Source organism: Garra rufa, chromosome 22 (genome assembly GCF_049309525.1).
Source record: "Garra rufa chromosome 22, GarRuf1.0, whole genome shotgun sequence".
Classification (NCBI taxonomy): Eukaryota; Metazoa; Chordata; class Actinopteri; order Cypriniformes; family Cyprinidae; genus Garra; species Garra rufa.
The window spans coordinates 31,431,307-31,451,631 of record NC_133382.1 but is presented as its reverse complement, the minus strand read 5'-3'; the positions used below and the strand labels follow the sequence as shown (position 1 = coordinate 31,451,631).

At 36.4% G+C, this 20,325-nt stretch overlaps 1 protein-coding gene across 7 annotated transcripts in view; it reads left to right on the top strand.

Annotated features, from left to right (window-relative positions):
• The window catches only part of baiap2b (BAR/IMD domain containing adaptor protein 2b), a 69,761-nt gene that overhangs the window by 23,000 nt on the left and 26,436 nt on the right, over positions 1–20,325 (top strand). For 6 of the 7 annotated variants that reach the window (XM_073827813.1, XM_073827807.1, XM_073827811.1 and 3 more), the window contains exons 3-4: positions 4,488–4,574; positions 20,125–20,186. In XM_073827813.1, the coding sequence (XP_073683914.1) occupies positions 4,488–4,574; positions 20,125–20,186 (149 nt within the window). The remainder of the gene's footprint in view (positions 1–4,487; positions 4,575–20,124; positions 20,187–20,325) is intronic. The other variant, XM_073827812.1, reaches the window with a different exon arrangement.

The following is a 20,325-nucleotide window of genomic DNA, read 5'->3' as shown; positions in this document are numbered from 1 at the left end:
ACTGGGAGGAAGGGAGAGTAAAAAATGGAACAGAGGACAGGCGTAAATAGGCCAGAGAGAGCTTTGGGAGCAGACGCGGTCCCACGGAGGGAGCGAAAAAGGGAACAGGGAAGATGTATATTCAGGACAAGAATGATACGTCATTACAAGAAGGACGAAGTATGGCGAATAAAACACTAGGTAGCACAGGTATCTGGTGTTCAGGGCAACGGTTAAATGTCCTTTTCTGCATTGCCTCTTTCTTTCACAAATACTTTATTCTGAGAATAATAATTTACTAACAATGTAACACTCTTTCGTAACAAATCCTAACCAGGTGTGAAGCAAAAAGACAAGGAGTCTTGGTATACCGTGTATACCAAACACAAAAACCAGACATGAGACCTAAATGAAGTTCCAAACGTACACTACCAGTCAAAAGTTTTTGAACAGTATGATTTTTAATATTTTTTTAAAGAAGTCGCCTCTGCTCACTTCACCAAGCCTGCATTTATTTGATCCAAAGTACAGCAAAAACTGTAAAATTTTGAACTATTTTTACTATTTAAAATAACTGTTTTTATTTGAATATAATTTAAAATGTAATTTATTCCTGTGATTTCAAAGCTGAATTTAAGCATCATTACTCCACTCACATGATCCTTCAGAAATCATTTTAATATTCTGATTTGCTGCGCAAAAACATTTATTATTATTATGTTAACAGCATTTATCTGAAATATAATTTTTTTGTAACATTGTCTTTATTATGACTTTTGATTATTTAAAACATCCTTGCTAAATGAAAGTATACATTTCTACAATTTCTTTCACAAAAAATATGGTGTGTAATGTTACAAAAGCTTTTTATTTAAGAAAAATTGCTGATCTTTGGATAAGCTGAAAAAATGTACTCAACTATTTTAAATATTGATAAAAATAATAAAAAATGTTTCTTGAACAGCAAATCAGCATATTAGAATGATTTTTTTTGAAGGATCATGTGACACTGAAGACATAATGCTGAAAATTTAGCTTTGATCACAGGAATAAATTACATTTTAAAATTTATTCAAATAGAAAAAAGTTATTTTGAATAGTAAAAATATTTACAAATTTTACTGCTTGTGCTGTATTTTGGATCAAATAAATGCAGGCTTGGTGAGCAGAAGAGGCTTTCATAAAAACAAAATAGTTTGACTGGTAGTGTAGGTTAAGAAGGAGCCTAATCATTCAGTCCTGTCAATCATCATTACGCACATATATACTCATTGGGCAGTCCCAGTGACAATTTTTCTGGCAACCCTCCACCTCCCTATCTCCACCTCTATTTCTGTTATTCTGCCGCAATGAGGGGTTAAACTCTGAGCTCAAGCCGAGCATCGGGTTTGGGCCACCATTGAGGACAGCAAGACAAGTTTGCTTACCACTAACCTTCAGGACTTGATTGACAAGCGAACTCGTGAATCTACTAGTTTCTACTATTTTAGTGCACACTTTAGGTTAAAACTAGTATATTCATGCTTTTTATGCTTTTCCTTTTGTTATTTAATATCTGATTCTTCCACAGTCTCTCCTCATCCATATTTGATGTATAATATGTATGAGGAGTCATGTTTTGGTCCAGTGAGATTTCAGTCTGGGTGAGGTTTACTCATGTCATAAAAATGGAAAATAAAAACAAAAACAACAGATTAGTTGAGATCGTGGCTGGTTAGGAGAATTCAGATTAATATCAAAGAACTTTTAAATCACTTGTTATTGCATTGCTTCTGGTTAGGACACAGTTTTAAACAGATGCTAAACCAGTGGGATTCACCTAAATAATGCTGCTACATTGTCTCATCTCAGGGTCTAATGTGCCCTGAGTTGTTGTGTTCAGTTTAGCTCTACGGACAGGGCAGAAGCTTTAGGATGAGCACCGAATCCCTGTAGAGTTGCACTGTGCCAATACTGCAGTGAACCAATCACTTTCCTCATCATCCCAGACTTCATCATCTAATATTTTATGAGCCAGAAAATACAAGAAAAAGACCAACGCTCTAGAGGGTAGACTACGAGAGTGTGTGTTTGTGTGTGAGAGTGTGAAGCCTGATAGATAAGGTTAAAAATAGACCCAACTCGAGTGAGATTTGCGCTCCCATTCTTGCAGATCAGCCTTGGCTGCAGCTACGAAGGTTCGCAGAATCCATCATGGGTATTTATTTGCTGGAGTTGTAAATATGCCAGGTCTTGCAGGCAACAGAGTGGAAACCCTCCACAGTTCCCACTAATGACTAGTGCAGATGGTGGCCACTGGGCATTTGCAAGTTTTTGGGCTGCTTGGCAAATGCAGGAAAGCAGTGGTGAAACTAATAGATCATTAAAATGCCATAGTACAAAACAGAAACATTGGCTGCAGTCGTGCAACAGTGGAGCATTTGCATGCCCTAGCATAGATGATTATGTTGAGATGTCTTGTGCATAAGCAGCTGTTAAGCCCAAAGTGTCCCCCTTCCTTGGAAGTGTTGGAGGACTCTTAGAAATGAAGGATTGAAAGGGTTAGAGGTTAAAAAATAATTAGAATAAGAATAATTAGTGACCACAGACGTTAACATCCATATTCAATCTGTCTGCACTAAGATAGAGAATATCACATACAAATCGCAATGTGATAACTGAGTCTAGATTGGGCTTTTCTCTGGTTTTTAACTTTGGATTGTCTCCTGTGGCTGATCAATGTTTCCTCAGAGATGGTTGGAGAGACTTTCTGTCCTATTTTTCAGACCTCTGTAATCCTCTTTCCTTCTGCTGCCTCTCGTTCCTTTACCCCTCACCACTCAGCCTAACCGCTGGAGCACCAAACCCCCCAGATTTCCCCCTCTAATCCCTCACAACCAGGACGCACCTTATCCTGAGCCTGGGATTTGTGTGGACACTAGCAAATAAGTCTATACATTCATACGTGATTGGGCTGCCATTGGTCTAGCCTTACCACCTCCACCCAAACACTCCCACTGCATTGAATTGGGATGGTCAAACGGCATATTAAATTTGATGTGAATGTCAACAAGGCTGTTGTACATGTGGCTATACTTTCACTCTGTAAGTAAATAGACAGGTAAACACATTATTAGACCATTTTCCAAGGCTGGAAGATATGTTAAACCCATTTAAAAATCACAATAAAGCATAATGTAATTGTGAATTTACAAACAATATGATTTAATTAAATAAATATATGCAATGCATGTTTAATATACACGCTCACATGCATATAGTGCATGTCAGAGTAGCTCCGTTCACAGTAAATGCTGATCCACACAAACTGTTATGATTTACATGTGTTAAGTGTCTCGAACTCTATTTATGCATATTGCTATGAGTCTGGGTTTATTGTAACATCCATCTGGGAACGCAATATGCGCCATTTCATCAGATTTGTAAACTAAATTGTTTATAATCCGACGCTAACACAGGAGAACACATCAATATCTTTCTCAAAATGCTACTCGTTTATTGTGATTTCAAAATAAAAGCTTTTGGGTTTTGATGGCCACATATTTAAGAAATTACAATGGCTGTAACATTTCTGTTGTAAAGAAATGGAAAAATATTAAAGATTAAGTGGACATTTGAATAGAAATGTTATTTAGTTAACATTAAACAAGGATTATATTGTGTGGTAAAGTGTAAAAACAATCATTAGGCCATTGGCGCCCTCTGCAGTCATTTGATATAATGCATAATGTACATTAGCTATTGTCTCATTGTTATGTATTTTAAGTCATTTTAGAGGATATTGTTCCCTTAGGTCTATTGTCAGATTACTCGATTAATCGTCTGAATAATCGACCAATTACTCGATTACCAAAGTAATTGTTAGTGACAGCCTTTTACATCAAATTAAATATGCTGTGTTGATCTGTAGGATACTTACCTGATTTTAACAGTTACTTGATTTTAAAATTATGAAGTCAAGGCTAAACTTGGCTTATTCTACTGCTACACATGCTAACCTTCGCTAACCACTCGCGCTGTACCTTCTGGGCCTAAATTTCACTGTGCTCCAAGACACTTTGTGCTTCTTGGCACTGTCCCGCCTCACTAAACTGCCGTGATCCTCTGGCTCCGAGAGAGCCTGATTGAGAGCCAGCCCTTCTCTGCCATGGTGACGCAGAAAAGCCACAGCTGTCCCTGTGGTGGGACCTCACACAAAATAAGTGATTGTTCTCGGTAATGTGCTATCAGATGTGAATGATAAGTTTTGGAGGGTATGAAGCTTTCTGTTTTTCAATTTTATGTTAAAGTAATGGTACTTTTGCTATTCATCGCTCACCAATCACAAGCTCCACCCCCCACCTCCCCCAGTTCTCTGGCCAAGCCATCATGGAACATATAGAGCTTAAAGCTTTCCCATCCACCACTCCTGTTTCCATAGATGCGGCACCTGTGGGTTAAGGGAAGCTTCGGGTTAGCACATTAGCACACTCCCGATTCTTATGTCCCCAATGCTTCCATGTTTCCAGGTGTGACATTTGCAGCAAAAGGCTACTTCGACGCACTGGTGCGGATGGGAGAGCTGGCCAGCGAGAGTCACGGCTCTAAGGATCTTGGTGAGTTATAGACTGTAGCTGCAGTGCCCCCTGTGTTTGGGAGGGGGATTGCAAAAGAGAATAACTTGATGGTTTCAGTGTGAATGGCTTTGGATGTGTGAGTACATAGTACAGCATATTTAAGACTGCATCTTTGGATATAACACACACTATCTTTGTACAAACGTACACACTCTGCAGATTCATTCATTCGCTTATTGGTGGTTGGTTGCATTGTGTTCATACTATCCTGTTGTCTTATTTACGTGTCTCTCTATGAAAAATCATCCAACTGTATATAGATTTAGATGAGACTATAAAACGATTCTCGATGTTCCTTTGCAGTAAAATATGGAAAGTTACTTGATTTGCACTTTCACAACCATAAATTTTGCAATTCTGCTGTGCATTATAACAAACAATCAGTTTTTAACTGTGATTTTTGTAAATGCATTAATTGTACCTTTAAATCATATCAAAAAGTTCACATATTTTTTTAGCATACATGCCGATCCATCTCGCATCTTTGCCGAGTAAAATGGGGATGGGGATCATGGATTTTTTTTAATTTAGTGCTGTCAAATCGATTAATCGCGATTAATCGTGATTAATCGCATCCAAAATAAAAGTTTGTGTTTAGATAACATGTGCATGTGCTTTGTATATTTATAAGTATATATAAATATACACACATACATGTATATATTTACGAAATACATGATATATACAGTATTTATATTTATATATAATATAAATCATATATAAATACATATGTGTAAATATTTCTTAAACATTTACATGTATGTTTGTGCATTTATATATACATATAAATCTACACTGCACACACATATATTATATAAACACAAACTTTTTATTTTGGAAGCGATTAATCGTGATTAATCGATTGGACAGCAATTGTTTTTTTTTAATTAATGAGTTTAAAATGAATGTTAATTTTAATTTCACTATGCATTTTGTGCATTAAGCAATCTGCAAATCATTTGTTTTTTCTCCCACCCTTGTATGAATTATGCCCTACAAATGATTGCACAACATGTCTATGAAAAATTGAACATGCAAACATTTTTAGAGATGACATTCAGTGAACACATCTGAAGTCACTGTACAAATATGTTTTTTTTCCCCTCACTAGTGTTGCTGTCTGTTCATTATTTATGACTGTGCCTTGTAGCTACTGTAGCGGTGACTAACTGAGAAGTAAACACCATAGCAACTAATGGTAAAATGGGAGCACCAAATACTTATCAGAATATACAAATAATAACTCTTTGGCATTTACTTTTCCAGGAAGTGTTGTTTGTTCTGTTCTACTGGTATCCTTCTGAAGAGAATCAGTATATAATTTGATTAAAATCAGGTCAGTTTTTTTTTTTTTTTTATCTCCAGTGGATTTATTGACCAGACTGTGGGTTTGAGCCTTAATGCTTAACTTCAAACGAACAAGTCATATTGTCCGGTTGTGTGTTCAGTCCATCACTCTAGGTGTAGAGTTTGAGTCTGATCAGACAGACTTCAGTGGAATGTGAGACCTTTGATAGCACTGGCTGTTGAATCTGCAGCATCATCTGTCATCCTGCAAGTTCCTAAAAGCTCATCAGAGTCGCAGCAGCAAATACGAGTAGAAGTTGTCTCTTAAAAGAGGAATAGAGGGGCAGAGGCTTACAGAAGGACATGAAAGCTGGTTATATTTCCATTATTCATCTCAGAAAATTTTTTCCCGAGCATTCATCTTTTCATTTCACTGGTTGGTGTCTCATTGAAAACATATTCAATGAAGCTCACGATCCCAGCTTTAATTTGATCAGTAAAAGGCTATTATTCGAATGAATTCAGCTCCATTTTATCCTGAGATTGGTTACCTGATTTCCAGCGTTCTCAATATCTAAACAGCATAGCCAGGCGGAGCTGGAGTCTTTATGAGATTATATTTTAGTCTGCAAGAGAGCTATTTCTAGAGTGCTGCTGTCTCAGCATTGTTAAAAAGCAGCAATATCTGTGTATGAAAAGTTTAATGAGAAAAGTTTTATGAGGATTTAAGTCTCTCAGCCTTTTCACCCGAGACTTTTCATCACTGCTAGACAAATTAAAGCACGCCTGTGTTTGTTTTGTACCTTTGTGATTATGCAGAAAATATAGTTTTAGTCTTTAATAATGTATAAAGCTGGGTGGTATGACGTTTACTCCCTCCGCTATTGTGGTAGATATCAGGAATGATTTATGTTATGACAGTAATAGGGAAAAACATAGATTAATAGTTTCTAATATTTCATTTAAGTTTTAAGTCAGTTGTTTTGTACTCAAGTGTTACGTAAGTCAGACATCATTATACTCCCCTCTCTCTCAAAAGTGCATTTAATGTGTTCATGTATATATTGATTATCTTATGTTTCTACAGTTCATGTTCATGTCATCTGACTGTGCCTGTTTTTTTACAATCTTTTTGAGATGCACGGTATATCGACAACACATTGTCCCAATATCTGCAAATATTACATTTTTATTATAGTAGCAGTGGATATTGTATATACAGTCAAAACATAAACCTCATCCACATATTAAATATTGGTGCATCCCTAGATTTTACAAGCATCTAATCAACAGTGCTTCACACTTATTGACAGTTTCTTGCATGTGTCATGTTTCCCTGAGTCTCGTTCTTGTCTTCACACAGCCCGAATGCATTCCAGATGCATGTCATAACCACAAATCATACCAGTTCCTATGATTGATTTGCATGAGCAAGACAAAGAAGTGTGTGTTCATCTTTAAATGACAGGTTTTGTTAGGTTTAGGTCTGTTCTGTTAGCAGAGGCTTTGAAAGAGCTAGCAAGACAACACTGGCATGAGGTGGAAACTTTTATCCAACTTGGCAACAGGCAGAATGAGATTGTGTTATGAATTTATACCGATGCAGACTTATGCGTGGGTGAGGTTGAGGGCACATGCGTTTAAGCACGTGGGAACTGTGGCATCAGCCATGTGGACCCAACTAGTTGCTGCACGCTTAAATAAATCTCTTAAGTGAGGTCTTAGCCCAGTGTTAATAATTGATACAGACTTATTTCTGGCTTTAGTATAATTGTATGCTGTAAGAAAGGCAGTTCGGCGGATGGGAGGCTTCACTGGCCTCAGACCATCATGATGACGGCCATGAATATTTAAAATCAGTCACACAATCTCAGTCAAACACTTTTGCCTGTCACAGTCAGCCCCATGTGAAGATGTTCCTGTCTGCTTGGACTTGTTAGCATGTCTCAGAGATGGACTGGAGGGGTTTTTAAAGGATGTTGCACAAAAGCGGCCACATGTGCGTTAATAATGTATGATTTGAAGCTTACTGGCTAGCACAGTTCACATGCCTGAGGTGTGTGTGCACTTGTTGTGTCTCATTGTTATATTATTGCTTATGGATGTTGGTTTGTTGTCCATAACCTAGTTCATTAGTGCAGCTGACTTGTTTATCAATGTAGAATAGGCCTGTCTCTTTATATATATATATATATATATATATATATATATTAGTATTTATTTCAAAAGTTGATGTTAAAATTGCATAGCAAGTTGAATCACATCTCACACAGTTTTCATAGTTTAAGATGCAGATTAAGGATGTGTTAGTGTAGATTTTAGATACAGATGTATAATTTTTCTTTTTGGTCCAGACCAAATAAATGAAACAAACCTAACTACAAGTGTAAACACACCCTAAGACCTTGCCCATCCCAATTATACAGAATGAAAATTCTGCCATTTTCTCACCCGTATGTCTAGGGATGCACAATATGAAATTTTTTTACCGATACCGATAGCCGATAATTAAGTCCTTCTTGTGGCCGATACCGATACGTTCATATTTTTATATGATAATTTTGTGCACCCAGGAGAATACAAAATCTGAAATAAACTAATGAAATGTATATTACTGTATATATCTGGGTCTAACAATCATAGCAAACATCAGTCCTGGCTCTTCAAAAATGTTTTTATTTTTTGTGTAAGGCACCACAATTGTAAATAAATAAAATGCTTTGACATTTGTCAACCTGGAAAAAATGAAAAGTGCATCATGGAGTAACGTCAGATGTCCAAATGTCCGTTAAAGCTTCTTATTGATCATATTATGAATGTGTGCAGCAAACAAATCGTACAGGGCGGGGAATAAAACATCAGAATCGAGATAAAAACATCAACTTTTCAGAATGCCGCAAGCCCAACGCAGGTCATGTGACATGAACCAACCAATCAGCTTCACCCGTTCCCTTAATAACATTGAAAGCACTGCCAAGGTGGAGAAACAAACTTCCGCGTCTTTATGGAGAGCGCAGGTCATGGTTGCTTAGCAACGGCAGACGCCACAGCAGAGCAGGCTACAGAGCGGTTTGGAACGAAAGAGAAAGTGGTGCGTCTAGCGTTTTCCACGCGTTTTAAGGCGCGACATGTGAACGGCCCCTAAAACAGATTCACCGCGATGACGGCCTCTGAAGTGAGATTTGTTGTGTTAAAACTTGACAGCTTTTTACCTCCTCTCAGAATCCTTGCTAAACATGTGTTGCAAATAGCAATAGCATCGTCCTCCTCTGCCACCGCGAAAAACTTCCAGACCGGTGAAGAAGATGATGACGACACAGATGATGACGTATTACACGCGACAAAGTCCGAGAGTCACTGCAGTTTACAGCTGCAGTCACTTGCACTCGGAAAGCAGATGAATCTCAGATAAACCAGACTTACCAGCAAGAGTACTTTATCGGATCGGATTTCATTTATTTATCGGAGCAATAAAAATGACGTAATTTTTACCCATATCGGTCGATAATTTATCTGTCCGATAAATATCGTTTATCCCTACTTATGTCTTATGTGACCCTGGACCACAAAACCAGCCATACGGGTCAATTTTTTCAAATTGAGGTTTATATGGGGTTAATAATGAGGTTTCATCTGAAAGCTGAATTAATAAGCTTTTGATTGATAAATGGTTTGTTAGGATAGGACAATATTGCTACTAATATACCTGTGCTACTTAAGACTACTTTTGTGGTCCAGGGTCACATATATGTATTTCTTTCTTCTGCAGAACACAATTTATGATATTTTTATTTGTATTTTTGTTTGCACACAAAAATAATTCTTGTAGCTTAGCTTTATAAATTAACGTTGAACCACTGATTTCATATGGATTTTATTATCAATGTCCTTACTACTTTTCTGGGTCTTGAACGTGGTAGTTGCGTTTCTGTCTGTGCAGGGTTAGAAAGCTCTTGGATTTAATCTAAAATATCTTAATTTGTGTTCCAAAGATAAACAAAGGTCTTACATGTTTGGAACGACATGAGGCTGAGTAATTAATGACATAATTTTTATTTTTGGGTGAACTATCCCTTTAAAGGTTGAGTAAATTATGTCTGAATTTTAATTTTTGGGTGATCCTTTTAAGAATAAGTCAACTTAATAACAAGGTTTAAACATGGCTAGATTAGCACCTCTAATGATGTTAAATCTCAAGAAGCGACCAGTTATAAAATCGAATGAGCGGAAGTAATCAAAATGTATGAAATTCCGTTACATCATTGCAAGAGCTTTGCTCTCAGGGTACTGGATAATGGTGAGATTTCATTAAGAGCCGTTATCTTCCTCTTCATCGCATCCTCAACTCTGAATAACTCGCAGTCTCTTGCTGTGAAGAGATGCGCGGTGATTCTTCAATGCAGCACTTGTGCGTATCGCATCACCCACCGCCTGCAGTCAGCCCACGCACTGATGCAGGAACACGGGCGGCCCGAGGAGAGAGAGAGAGAGAGGGAGCCGTGAGCTAAAAATAGATGAAACACTTGCCTTAACAGGAGAAGTTCCGCTAGAGAGAGAATGAGAGAGCAAGAGTAATGCGAATGCGGCCCGTGCTGTGGATTTAGAGTCCCAGAATGCCTCCTTGGTGATGTCAGTGTTTCCAAAAACAGCTTCCCCCGTCTGCCTCTTCGATGCTGCACGAGTGTGTGGAATACTAAACAGCTTCCTGTTCCCTCTGCCCAAATATGGGTAGCAGTCGTCACGGCTGTGTGATACCAGCAGGTTGTCGTCTTCTCACGTTTGTAGTTTTAGCTTTGGGAGCTTTCCGTCAAATTACATCCGTTTATGCTGATAATTAGGCTAAATCCTGGATATTCTCGCTTGAGCGCAAATATTTGCAGAAAGGGAACTGTGTTCTCTGACTAAACACGATTAATTGCATCTGCAAGCATCTTGCTCTCGCTGTAGTCACAAAATAACTCTGGGGTGTTTGAATAATTAATGCTGGCAAATCTTGGTGCAAACTGAAGTGCTCCAGCAACACATCCGGTCTCAGTTTTGATAAGCTATTCAAATAAATCCCCCAAAATATGCCTTAGATCAGATTTCCAGGACAAACATTGAGAATTTGTATGTTTAGCTTTTTTGCTACTGTGGCACATTACAATAAATGTTGTATTTTATGTTTGGAGAATAGCCTGACAGCTAAATACCTCAGTGAATCTAAATAGGACATCTCTGCAAAACTATTAGCCTTTTCTAATAGAATAGTATAAAATTAAATAAACATTCAACAAAACATTTATAAACTCTTCAGTACAGATATGCACATCTCTTTCTCTCTCTCCATTCTCAAGCCTTCAATTCCAGCTCACCACAGGAAGCCTAGAAATAGCACTTTATTATGTGATTGACTCCATCCTGATGTTGGGAGCGCAGCAGCAGGATGGCACAGACAAAGTTTCATTTTCACTCCAAGTAGGTGGGATTTGTAGTGTCATAACATGGTTTGAGTGTTTCCTCACCACACTGAAAGCCATTGTCTCACCCTTTGGGTATCTCTCGCTCCACACAAACAAAGCACACACACAAAAACAGCAAATGGCTCAAACACCTGTGAGGAATGAATCACAGTGCTGATAATTGCTGCTACAGATGCCATTGCGAACAGAAGAGTCATTTGGAAATAGATCCACCGCTGTGACTTACATCAGATCAGCTTTTGGAGAACATTCGTGTAAGAGCATTTCATCCTCTTACAGAGGCAAATTAATGAGTCGTGCTTTAGAGAAGAATTTGCTCATGAATATTAAAGGGGACATCGGATGTCCATTTTTCACAAGTTGGAATGATTCTTGCAACATAGGCCTACTTTGATTAAAATTCCTCAATGGTCGTGTAAAGCAACACCTTTTTAACCTGTTAAAAACAGCTCTGTTCACAGCGACCAGTTTCGGTGCATGGCTCTTTAAATGCTAATGAGCTACTGCTCACCTCGCCCTTCTCTTTCTGTGCATTCGGTGGCGCATTACCATCAAAAATAAAACTAATCCACTGTGTCCTCAGTGGCTCTGATGTAGGGAGTTCACTTTTACATCCAACTACAAAACACCTGCATTTCTTGAGCCAAAATGGCGGACAGTGTACAACTGGCTGAGGACGGAAATATGCTAATACGAAAAGGTCCATTAGCGATTGTGGGCGGGGCCTGAGCAATATGACATCATACTGCTCAGAAAATCAAAACGGCTTGATAATTGAGACTCTTTAGGTTTTTTAAGGATTTAAAAAAGTAAGTAAATGGATTTTTATCATTGTAGGGTGGTTGTGTCCACCATCTACTAAGACATTTATATGCAAACACCATGTAAAAGTGAATTTTGCATCCAATGTCCCCTTCGATATTTGTTTATTATGTATTTTTATGCTCAGGAGAATATTATATTGTTAGCTTAGCAACATGCTAATGCCAGTATCAACTGGAATTAGTTGTTTGTATGAAACACAAAGTTGCTGCCTATATAAAGCAGTGTAAATCAGTTACGAGGTTCCTCAGTTATGAGATTTTACTTGCTCACTAGGTTTTGGAACAGAGATAAATGTTTCACAATTAATATTCATGACCTATCCCAATAGTCGGATTCATTATTTATTTTGCCACCTGTAGGTCCCAATTAAGTTCAAGAGTCATGGACTGTGATAACAGTGTTACTTCTATATTTGATCGCCAAATGAATTTGGCTGCCCAGCCTATCCAACCCACAACCCCCCTCCCTGAATCTGTTCTGCTGCAGTAATCAATCTCCATTATGACCTCATCAGCTGCTCTCTAATAGTTATGTATACAGTCCTCTGCCACAAAGTAATGACCACAAAAGAATTATTTAGGCCTTGGGGTTTTGAGCTCAATGAGGCGTCACAGCGTTTCGCCTTGGGTCAGTGAGTTTTACAGTTTTAGATACGACTGGATGATTATATTGAAGCATATGGATCATTTTGACCGTTTTGTTTGTTCTACCTATGGATATACAGCCGTATGTGAGCTCAGCAGGGAAAAAGAGCTATGCGCTGTAGGTTTATGTCATATTTAATGATAAAAGTTCCGCAGCAAAGCGTATTGGAGAATTCAGCAGAGGAGACTTCGGTCCAAATGTGCTTAAGTTTATCACATCCATCTGTGTGCTGTATAATTCCCTCAGTATTGATGTTTATTACTTCTACCAAGGTCATAGAAACAGGGAAATAATTTGAGAGGGCGAGCTGAACTAGTTTTATAAGAGACATGCAACATAAAATTGGAAAGGAAAGAAGAAAACAAAGATAGGTAAGAGAGTAGGTTATTTTTTCTGTCAGAAAGTAGGTTTTCTAGCACTCTCTCTTTGCGCTCTCATTCTGATGAGACACATTATGGGCCTCATCTTACCCTGAAAAGGTTAGGTTGACCCAGTGAGACTCTACAGTGTCATACAAATTATACCACTGTAATGCTGCACCATCCATGCCTGTTAATAGTCCTTTGAAAAGTTTTTTTGTGCATGTGCGTGAACGTAATACAGTTTTTGTATTCTGGTATATACTTTTCACAGTCCAGTCAAGTTGGGAATTCATTCACATGAGTTTTCATTACTCGTTTTCTCATTTGTGACCCTGGACCACAAAACCAGTCATATGGTTAAGTTTTTTTAAATTGAGATTTATACATCATCTGAAAGGGTGAATAAATATGCTTTCCATTGATTGATTGAATAAGCTTGGTTTGTTAGTTACTTGATAGTGCAATATTTGGCCAAAACACAATTATTTGAAAATCTGGAATCTGAGGGTGCAAAAAAATCTAAATATTGAGAAAATCGCCTTTAAAGTTGTCTAAATTAAGTTCTTAGTAATGCATATTACTTATATTTTATATACTTAAATTTACAAAATGTCTTCATGGAACATTTTTAATTAATATCCTAATGATTTTTGGCATAAAATAAAAAATTATTAATTTTGACCCATACAATGTACTTTTGGCTATTGCTACAAATATACTTAGCACAAACTTAAGACTGGTTTTGTGGTCCAGGGTCACATTTTAGTTCACTTGTGATCACATTGTTCTAATTAAAACCCTTGTTTTAGACAAATCCTAGCTACATTGTACAAATAGTTCCTTTGTTTTAGTTAAATCACACGGTATTCATTGATTTCCTCGTTTTAGTTCATTCTTGGACAATTTTATTTATTCATTCCATCATTTTAGTTAAATTGTAGCAATTTTAACTCATTTCAATTTAGATTAATCACAGCCAATGAAGGATTATTAATAAATTCTTTGTGTGCAGAATATCGTATTTTTTCATCCCCTGCATGTCATGTGCACGCCATCATTTTATGAAATTAAAATAGGTTTGCGAAAACCGTTTCATGTTGACTTTACCTGTGCACTCTAAATCAAAAATCATTCTCATTTTAAGCTCTTTATCTTTTGTATTCATTCCTTACTAAGTCCTCAGTGCTTTACTTAAATAATTTATTCATAATTCATGTTTTCCTCAAACAAGCTAGTATTTTTTTAAGGTACAGGGTGCTGACTCGATCCCACAGTGTTTTTTTCAGACTGTACCCTAATTGATTCGGCCCTTTAAGAGCGGACAACAATATGTTTAAGTCTTTCAAAGCTGCAGATGTTGTGATCCGTGCTGATTACTGCTAAGCGGCTTAGAGCCCTGCCGAGCATGGCTGAATTGCAGCAGAGAGATGGGGGGGTGGGAAGGATGAGGACGGGGAGTGCTGTCAGCCCATTGTGCTGACTTAGACAGGAAATGAGAGTGTGTCGACCTACAGACGAGATCTGGATGGGGAACGGAGGGGTGAGGCTAGGGCATGGACAGCAGCAGAGGGGTCTCCGTGTTACATACACACTTTGATGTGAACCTGATGGATGCCTGTAGGAAAGAAATATCACAGGTGTTTCTCACTTGTGCATAGAGATCTCAACAATATCAGACTTGGCAGTAAGACATGATATAAGACATTATAAACATTTCTCAAAGGCCAAATGACCCTGGACCACAAAACCAGCCTTAAGTAGCACGGGTATATTTGTAGCAATAGCCTAAAATACATTGTATGTGTCAAAATTATAGATTTTTCTTTTATGCCAAAAATGATTAGGATATTAAGTAAAGATCATGTTCCATGAAGATATTTTGTAAATTTCCTACCCTAAATATATCAAAACTTAATTTTTAATTAGTAATATACATCGCTTAGAATGCCATTTGGACGACTGTAATGGTGACTTTCTCAATATTTAGTTTTATTTGCACTTTCAGATTCCAGATTTTCAAATAGCTGTATCTCGGCCAAATATTGTCCTGTCCTAACAAACCATACATCAATGGAAAGCTTTCAGATGATGTATAAATCCCAATTTTTAAAAATGTACCCTTGACTGGTTTTGTGGTTCAGGGTCACATTTATTTAATATTTCTGTACTCTTAAGGCTAATGTGGGGGGAAATTTATGGCAAATTTTCTAAGCATTTATGAAATTTTGGAACCTTTCCAGGATTTTTTGGGAAACTTTCCAAAATTTTTGGAAAGTTAATGGAAACTTACCATAAATGTTCCACCCCTTTGCAACCCTACTTAAGGCCTGTTTACATCAAGGACGATAACTATAATGATAACTGTAACTATAAACTATAGTTCATTCTAATTCTGTCAGAAAACATGGATGGAATCACGGAATCCAGTCTGGAATTTATTGTAAAACACGGAATGTCACAGAATTTGCCAAATTTTGGATGAATAAATCAAAAGTAGGTCAGTGCACTTACATCAAAATGCATATCTGTGAATATTAAGTCACAAAAATATTATTTAAATATAAATCCTGTGTGTTCTGCATCTCTGTGTAAATGAATGGCGCCGAAGCGCAGTTTATTTATTAGGCACATACTGAAGTGATGCTCATGGTTTTCAGTCTCTATATATTCTATAGACCTTTTTCCTGAGTAAACGATGAGCGCCGCCATTACGAATTCTAACATCAGATTGAATGCTTTTCTGTTCCGGTTTCCATAGGAACCCATTCAAATAGCGTCCATCTGTTTTTAATGTAGCTAACGTCCGCTGCTTCGTGTCATCTACACACTCATTAAAGTGAGGCACTGACAACTGACGGTCATTGCGACATTGCCAAGTGATGGCGCTATGGAGCCATGTGCTTTTTAAAAATATTTGAATAGGTTAACATTAGTTTATTAGCTCGGAATATACCCTAATTTGACTAGAAACAATGCAGACCGGAAATGCAAAGCATTCTTTCAGTTAAGAGCCGGACTTACTTCCGTGTTCAGGAATAAGGTCTATATAAGAATAGAATCGCTAGAACTGCTCTAAGAGTCACTTCATAAGCATTTTACTGTATCTTTTGAGAAAAACTATAGTAATATCATATACAAACAGAATCGTAAAGGTCTTTACAGCAACCTATCAAAATAAAAGTTTGGTTTGACTTGAAGAAATTGTGACAGGAATATTATTACTTTATGTAATGATAGTACTACTCCTACTAATAAAATTTGTATTAAAATATTATTTTTAAAGAAAATTTACCAGAACAATTATTTATCAGAATTTATTAACCAGGAAAATGTAAATACATAATACCGTATTTCTGGAGAAAAAAATAAAATAAAATAAATTAGACATGCTTTTGATGATTAAAATTTAATGAAACCGTTAAAATGGAATCCATAACATTAATGGAAAACGCAGAATTTGGTAAAAATAAAACTGAATTTGAGGGGAAAAAAACTTAATTTAATTTTTGTTAAACTTTTAATAAATTGGCAGTAAATTGTTTAAAATATTTTTAAATGAACCTTTAAAACACAAATGTAAATGGGGGGGGGGGGGGGGGCATGGAATTAAAATGGAAAAGATGGCATTTGAAAAATAATTTAATAGCATTTGTGAAAAAATAAAACTGATTTCATAGAGCCCTAGAATAGAATATCGTTTATCAGCTGAATTTTTTTATTCAGCTGATAAACGATAAAATATGGACAGACAATCAGAATCCGAGCTTAAGCATTTAAAGCAACAGATGACATAACGTTATAGTTATCATTGTAGTTATGTTATAGTGCCTCATTTATTTTTTCCTAAGGAATTTTAGGGGAAACATCTGAGATACTTAAATGAAGAAACCAGTAAAATATTCCTTTTGAATATCTAGCTAAAGGTCTGAAAATGTGAATTCCCATTTAGAAATTAAATCTTTTTTTGTGTGCAGTACTATCAAATCTAATAAATTCCTTCCCGAATAATGATTTCCTACTGGACAACAGTAGGTATTCTTGTTTAGTATCTCAGAAAGTGTCATGCTCATGCCTATTCCCCCTTTCCTGCTAATCTCTCTTCTGTATGTTATTAAAATGATGGACTGAATTTAAATACAGCAAGATCAGCATACAGTATGTGTAATGTGTGTGTGCATATCCACCCTTATTAATCTGTTTCGATGAACGTTACTGGTTGGATGGCCTCTGGCGACCTTGAACTAAAACGACTGTATAAAACGGACTGTCCCTCTATTTCTCAGAAGGCAGGGCTTAAGAGGAAGGCTTGATTAGATATGTACTGCAGGCTGGTGCAGTTGTCCTGGGTCTGGCATGACGGATTTTAAAGACAGGCAGGGTCACGCTTTATGAAACGCACTGTGTGGCTCAGTAGCTCAGATTTATAAGGAACGTGCATGGATTTCAAATATGAATGAGTGTGTATTGACGGTATTTAAGGTATTTTTATCTAGTGATATAGAAAATAATAGGCTGCACAAATATAAACCCTTATAGAATAAGAATGCCTTGCGCTTATTACCAGTTCAGGAGGTAGAGAGACGTCATGCCCATTGGATGTCATGCGAGTACATGTACGTCTGTCATTGTTCACTTACAGCAGAGAAGTTGTGTAAGTGCCTTGTCTTTTCAAAGTGTCTGCGCTGATGCTGCCCTCTGTGTTGCATACTGTGTGTGCGTTTTTTGTTATTCTATTTCATTATTTTATCAAGCCAGCTCAAACCTGGTTAATGCAGAGTTAGACAAGAGTTTGATGGATGAATGGAAGGAAGATGTCTCAGCACTCTGTAATTATTTCTGTCGCTGTGGAAGTGTGCATTGACTTACTAATGAAATGAGTGGCAGTTTTGTTTTAGGACAGCTTTGATAACTCAATATGACTTACAAGCACATCTACAATGATGCCAAAAATATGTACTTTGATGACCCTTGCACTTGATTTGTGCACCATGAAAACACACAGATAAGTAATATCTCAGCAGCCAGATGTTTCTTTTTTTTACCATAAAATGCTTAAAAGAACTGCTATGTAAGAGTTATTAATATGTGTCATAATAAGAGACATTAAAATGTGATTTCGACTACAATGATACATGCTTGTTTTTGCCTAAAGTCAATAAAGACAATTCAGATTGCAAGCTCAAAAATAAACTCAAAATAAGTTATAAAATGATACATTTTGATTGATTTAGCTGTATTTATAAAATTGTAAAATAGCAATATACTTGATATTTTTTTCAAAAATATATTTTTTAATTTTTTAATGTTATTTTTTATTATATATATTTATATTTAATAATAGTATACACTTATGCTTGTCAAAGCTGCATTTATTTAAATGAAAATCCTGAAAAAACAGTAATATTGTGAAATATTATTTCAATGTACTATAACTGTTTTCTATGTGAATATATTTTAAAATGTAATTTATTCCTGCGATGCAAAGCTGAATTTCCAGCATCATTACTCCAGTCTTCAGTGTCACATAATTTTGAATACATGCTGTTCTTTTAACTTTTTATTCATCAAAGAATCCTGAAAAAATATTAAGCAGCACAACTGTTTCCTACATTGATAATAAAAGTAATAAATCAGCATTTTAGAATGATTTCTAAAGGTTTATGGGACACTGAAGACTGAAGTAATGGCTGATGAAAATTCAGCTTTGCATCACAGGATTAAATTATATTTTACAATATATTAAAATCCAAAAAAAAAAAACATTATTAATTTGACAGTATTACAGTTTTTCTGTATTTTTGATCAAGTAAATGCAGGCTTCATGTGCATATGAGAATTCTTTAAAAAACATTAAAAAACTTACTGATCCCAAACTTTTGTGTATATTTAAATTAACAGTTTTTTTAAATTTTATTTTAATATATTTTAAAATGTCGCTTATACATGTCATGGCAAAGCTAAACAGCCTGCTCAAACAACATCTCTTCTTATTATCAATGTAAAAACAAAAATAATATTAAAATTATATTTTTTATATTTTTGTGGAATCACTTAATAAACAATTAATAATTAATTATGACAATATTTAAATTCATATTTTAATTAATTAGTTCTAATTATTATTAATATTATTATATGAATTATGCAAATTATTAAACATCGTGGGTGTTCTAAAATCACTGTAAATCACAGCACCGTGTGGTTTATTTTTTTTGCTTTGGCGTTATGGATTCAACAGCAAACATCGGAGTAGGAAACACTGCTTTGATAATGTGTTTATGAGACTAGGGCAGCTTGCTGGTTGTGTTATTTATGCATTTAGTGTTTGACTCCTTCACCCTGGGTAGCTTCTCACTCTTTCTCTCTTTCACACTGTCTTAAGGTCTTCTGTACTTTTGTTCCTGCTCAAACTAGGTCTTTTGTTCCTTTTTTTACAATGCATTGCCTAATCAGAAGAGGCAGCATGTAGGTACCCCGACACAACACAACACACACGCCTGAAATGGCTGCATGATTCACCTCTTCTCTCTTTATTTGTCCTTTCTTTTGATTTTCTTCTCTCTTGTGCCACAGAATGATGTTGATATGAGCAAACTGTGTGCTAACTGCATTTTCTTTTTGACATCTTTTCTGATTTGTTTCTCATGTTTATTAAACATGCATCTTCATGGAAGAATATTCCTGTGTGATTTTTATTTATTTTTTATTAAATAACACGGTTTGATATTTTGTGGTGGTTTTCTTTAATTTATTGTGTTCATCAGATCTTTTCTTGCACCTTTAGCTTGACTGTCGGCCCATCTTGTCCATCATTTGTTTTTATTTTTCTCTCTACCTCCTTTTCTCTCTTCCCTGCACCCTTGTCAGACTGCATGGTGTCCTGATATCAGGTGCAAAAGCATTACAGTGACAATTTAATCTATTTCCTCTCTCTATCTCTCTCTCAAGGGGATGTGCTTTTTCAGATGGCGGAGGTTCACAGACAGATCCAGATGCAGCTAGAGGACATGGTGAGTATCATTAACTTGATGAAGATCGTATTGCCTCATAGGCTCACATTTTCTCATTACTTTTCCTCACAACATGACTGAGTCAATCAGGCTGGATCTAAGAGGCTCCATTAGCCGCCAGGGTAAGGAAATGGAAGGG